This window comes from Lipotes vexillifer, unplaced genomic scaffold (genome assembly GCF_000442215.2).
Source record: "Lipotes vexillifer unplaced genomic scaffold, Lipotes_vexillifer_v1.1 scaffold982, whole genome shotgun sequence".
Lineage (NCBI taxonomy): Eukaryota > Metazoa > Chordata > Mammalia > Artiodactyla > Lipotidae > Lipotes > Lipotes vexillifer.
The window spans coordinates 1,538,619-1,543,076 of record NW_006789467.1 but is presented as its reverse complement, the minus strand read 5'-3'; the positions used below and the strand labels follow the sequence as shown (position 1 = coordinate 1,543,076).

Below are 4,458 nucleotides of genomic sequence, written 5' to 3'. Positions count from 1 at the left end.
CGGCCCCCCTCACCGCTCTTCCCAGGCATTTCGGCCATATCTGTCTCCATGGTCACCACCTCCCGGCCGCGAAGGTTCAGCTCTCCCCCCAGCGCAGCCCTCTCCGCGCGGAGGAGCGGGAAGCCCCGAGGCCTCGTGGTCCTCCTTCCCGCCTCCCCTCGGGGGGCTCCTCCGAAAGGCTTCGCTCCGTCCCGAACCGGTTTGGCCCTCGAGGCTGGCACCTGGAAAGCCGGGACAGCATCCCTGAGGCTGGGCGCTCGTGCCTGGCGCTGCCGCTCGGAGCTGCGCGGATGCCGCGCGGCCGGAGGAGAGGCGCCGGGGCCGCAGCCAAGGGGCCGCCGCGCATACCAAACCCCCGCCCACCCCGCGCCCCGGGGCTTCGGGGATGGGGCTCGTGCCTGCCCTCGGCGCCCCTTTCTCCAGCGCGCACTCCACCCGGCTCGGCGCCGACTAATGTCCCGGGGGCACCGCCGAGGCCGAGCAAGAAGAGCCGCACCTGAGCAACAACTCACCTCCCGCACCGGGCCTCACAAAGGCTACGAACTTCTCTGGCCAGCGGGGCCGCGCATGCGCAAAAGCACAGGGCAAGGCTGGCGGGCCTCGTCCGGCCCCGGAACTACGATTCCCAGAAGCCCGCGGGAGTGGCCGGACTCCGCTCCTCAGCAGGTGGGAGCTCGCCTAGCGCGGTTTGGGGAATCCAAGGAGCTGCGGTCCCCCTACCTCTCGCGAGAGTAGCGGTCGCTTAGCTAGTGCGGGATCCCGCGGACACGCGAGAGCGTGAACCGCAGAGCTGCGTTGTTGCGGGTCCGTCGGTGTGTCTGCGCTTGGGGCTGCTGAAGCTACCCACGCAAATCATTCCAGTGCAAGGTATCTTAGAGTATATGGCTTTCCCCATATTCTTGTCCTCCCAAGATTCATCCTTTGCCGTCAGACAATGTGAAAGGTGTACTTTGCAAACCGATGTGCATGCGTCCGTAGGCTGCTTGTTATACTGAAAATTCACACGTGTGAGATAGGGGAGTTGAAAAGATTTAACCAGTTTCTCCATATTTGAGCAACAGGTTATTTGCAAGCATAAAAATTAGATTTATCAAAGGAGGTGTTCTCTCAAGGGAGCACGTTTCGTCTCTAATTCTGTTACTGCACACACCCAAACTCAAAATGTCTAAATGCCCCTCTTCTTGTTAGTGAATAATATTACTGCTCACAAACCCATTTGCAAAAGCCAGAAGCAGAATATCCTCAACTCTCGCTGTCTGTTCATCACGAAGTCCTATTTATTGTATTCTCCAGTTTGTCCATCTTTCTCTTTTCCCAGCAGTATTACCCTAGTTCTAGCCACCGACATTTCACTAGGATTACAGTACCAGTCTCTTAGCTGATTTCCCCAAGTCAGGTTTGCTTTGCCACCAATCTGTTTGCCACACGTTCTGGCTCGTGATCGTTCTAAAGCAAGAATAAGATGTTACTTAACCCTTCAATGGCTTTCAGAAACTTTGGGAAAGATGATTTTTAGTTCCTACAAGAAGGCACTCCCTTATCCAGTTCTCATTTTCCAATGTGGTTCTCATCATCTGAGCCTCCTGGGATTCACACCTGTGTGTAATCCACCCCCCCACTGAGTGTGGATAGGACTTGTGACTCACTTTTAACCCATAAAACATAACAAAGGTGACATGATTCTAATGCTTGTTTTGCTAGGGTAATCCTCTTTGCTGGCATTGGTGAAGCAAGTGTAATGTTGGGGAAATCCACATGACAGGGAACTGTCAGCCAGCAGGGACCTAACCCCTGCCAACAACCCCCAGGTGATTGGAAGTGGATCATCCCTAGTAGAGTCTTCATATGAGAGCCCAGTCCTGGCTGAAACCTTGACAGCTGGCTGCAGAGGACCCAGCTAAGCTGTGCCCGGACCTTCAGCCACAGATACCGTGAGATAATAAGTGTGTGCTGTTTTGAGCCACTAAGTCTGTAGAAATATTGTTATATAGAAGGAGGTAGCTAACAGCATCCTAATGTAAGTGGCTAGCTCTTTGTCCAAAACCCAACCTGGATGCCTCTGGAAGGAGGGAGGTTGTTGGATTGAGAAACTATTGAAAAACTGATTGGAGACCTTCTGGGAGACAGATGGCTACAATTGATCCTACAGGGTGTGTGTATGTGTGTGTGTGTGTCTACGTGGGGAGGGAATGGTAGCAGCAATGGATAGCACCAGATGCCGCAAGGGGACTGCAGGGAGGTGCTTTCTGTTGTTTTGGGTGCTCCTTTCTGTTCACTCCCAAATTGCCCCAGGTAAATCTTTGCCCACTCTTTCACCATCACACAGGGTAACCTTAGAGATGGTCTGGGAGAGGCGTGGATAGTAATACAAGATACAAGCAGCTCCACCTCAAAGGTTTTTATTCACCTTTCTTCCACGCTGATACACATTAACATGCACACACATATACATGCACGAACACACACACCATGAGCCAGGTGATTATTGCAAAAAAGAGGTGGGTTGATGAGGTTCCTTGTGCGATAAGATCACCTGGTAGGAAGAGGGAGGTAAGTGGGGAGTGGTCTTGCCTCAATTTTGACATCATAGATTCTCTGCTTTGAAAATAACTCAAATTTCCCTAAGCCCCTTTTCCCTCCCCACATACACATACATACATATAATTCAGCCACAGCTTGTTCCCTTCCTGGTGAGTTGAAGGAGGTATAGGAAATACCCCAGGGTTTTGGTTCCCTTTGTCCCTACATTACCAGCTTATATCCTGGGATTGGGGAATGTGCACTCACAGTGAAAAAATAAGATCTGAAGCATTCTATTGCTATACAAGAAAAATAATAATTTGAACGATCTATAACAAATAAGGCAGAATTAGTGGGCCATTTCGAATGTATGTATTTTTAAAAAGCTATCCTAAAAGAGTTAAAGGACATAAGAAATATTAAGCAAGAACTTGTCGTAGTATTCAATTTTTTATTGACTAGCAGAATGTGTAAAACTGAAGAATGAATTTGAAAGCTGGACTCTCGGATCAAGGAACTCTACTTTGCCATAAGATATCAGGAAGGGATAGAAACTTGAGAAATGTGAAAGGAATGTTAAGCAATATAGAAACTGACTAGATGTTCATATAATGAGAGTCCTAGAAGGGAAGAAAGAATAAACAGAGAGGAGAGCATGTTTTAAGAAATAACAACCACAAATTATGGAGAAATAAAGGTTAAAGAAGTTGGATGGAAAGTGCTCATTGAAAGACAAACAGGAAAAATATGAAAAGACATTACACGTTATAATAAAATCTAACAACATAAATGTTGGTTCACAACTTCAGGAATTTCCTGGGTGAAATTCGAAACTGACCCCTGTACATGGGGGGCAAGGAGAGACCAAAGAAAGATGCAGACCACAATCCATGTTGGTAGGTGGCAGGATTAGTAAGGGAACTCAGATACGAGCCTTGTCTTGGGCCGGCCACAAGATGAGTTGATCTCTGCACCCAACCACCAGAGTCTTAAAAGTTTACACAGAGGCCTTAACTGGGTTCAATCACGTATTAGGTCCAGATGTTCTCAGCAACACACTGCTCTCTCAAGGCTGAATCCCTGAAACAACTCCTACTGTGGGAACAGTGGGCAGAATGTACATTCCAAGGACAGGGAGGACGTGAGGAGCCTCCAGTTGCCTGAGTCTAGTTCTTGGGTCAAAAACCAAAGTGTCAAAAGCAGTGCCTGGCATTTTGTGGCCCCTCAATGAGTAACAATTGACTAAATAAATCTGACTTGTCAGTAGCACTGACTGCAACAAGAAAATGTAATGATATCTTCAAATTGTAAAAGATAAAACTTTGAATCTAGAATTTGATATTTTACTTAAGAATCATGTAAATGAGGTAAAATAAAAATACTCTTATGCATGTAAGACCTTGGAAATATTCTTGGAGGAAGTATTTCAGCAAGAAGAGAAAAAATGAGGGAGATGCTTCAAGATACAAAGAAAGTAAGGTTAAGAATAATTTAGTAAAGGGTTTCCCTGGTGGCGCAGTGGTTGAGCGTCCACCTTCCGATGCAGGGGACACGGGTTCGTGCCCCGGTCCGGGAAGATCCCACATGCCGCGGAGCGGCTGGGCCTGTGACCCATGGCCGCTGAGCCTCGCTTCTGGAGCCTGTGCTCCACAGCGGGAGAGGCCACAACAGTGAGAGGCCCGCATACTGTAAAAAAAAAAAGAATAATTTAGTAAAGAGTTTGTTATCGTCTTAATAATCAAGGAGCAGAGATAGTGAGACAGGGTGACACCAACTACATGTACATAACAGCGGGATACTAAAATTTTAATGATACCAGTGGGGAGGAGGGTGGGAAGTAGAAATGAGAAAGTGAGAGTAAGCTACTTGTCTTGCTTAGAGAGGGGATGTACATATTCACAAGCTTAATAAATGGATGGGGAGAGAAGAAATATAGGT

The 4,458-nt window shown here is 48.0% G+C and overlaps 1 protein-coding gene across 1 annotated transcript in view; it reads right to left on the bottom strand.

Annotated features, from left to right (window-relative positions):
- Positions 1 to 135, bottom strand: part of ZNF286A (zinc finger protein 286A) — an 11,624-nt gene extending 11,489 nt beyond the window's left edge. Inside the window, exon 1 of the mRNA XM_007462657.1 lies at positions 14 to 135. Coding sequence (XP_007462719.1) covers positions 14 to 50 — 37 coding nt within the window. The 5' untranslated portion in view covers positions 51 to 135. The remainder of the gene's footprint in view (positions 1 to 13) is intronic.
- Between the last annotated feature and the right edge of the window lie 4,323 nt (positions 136 to 4,458).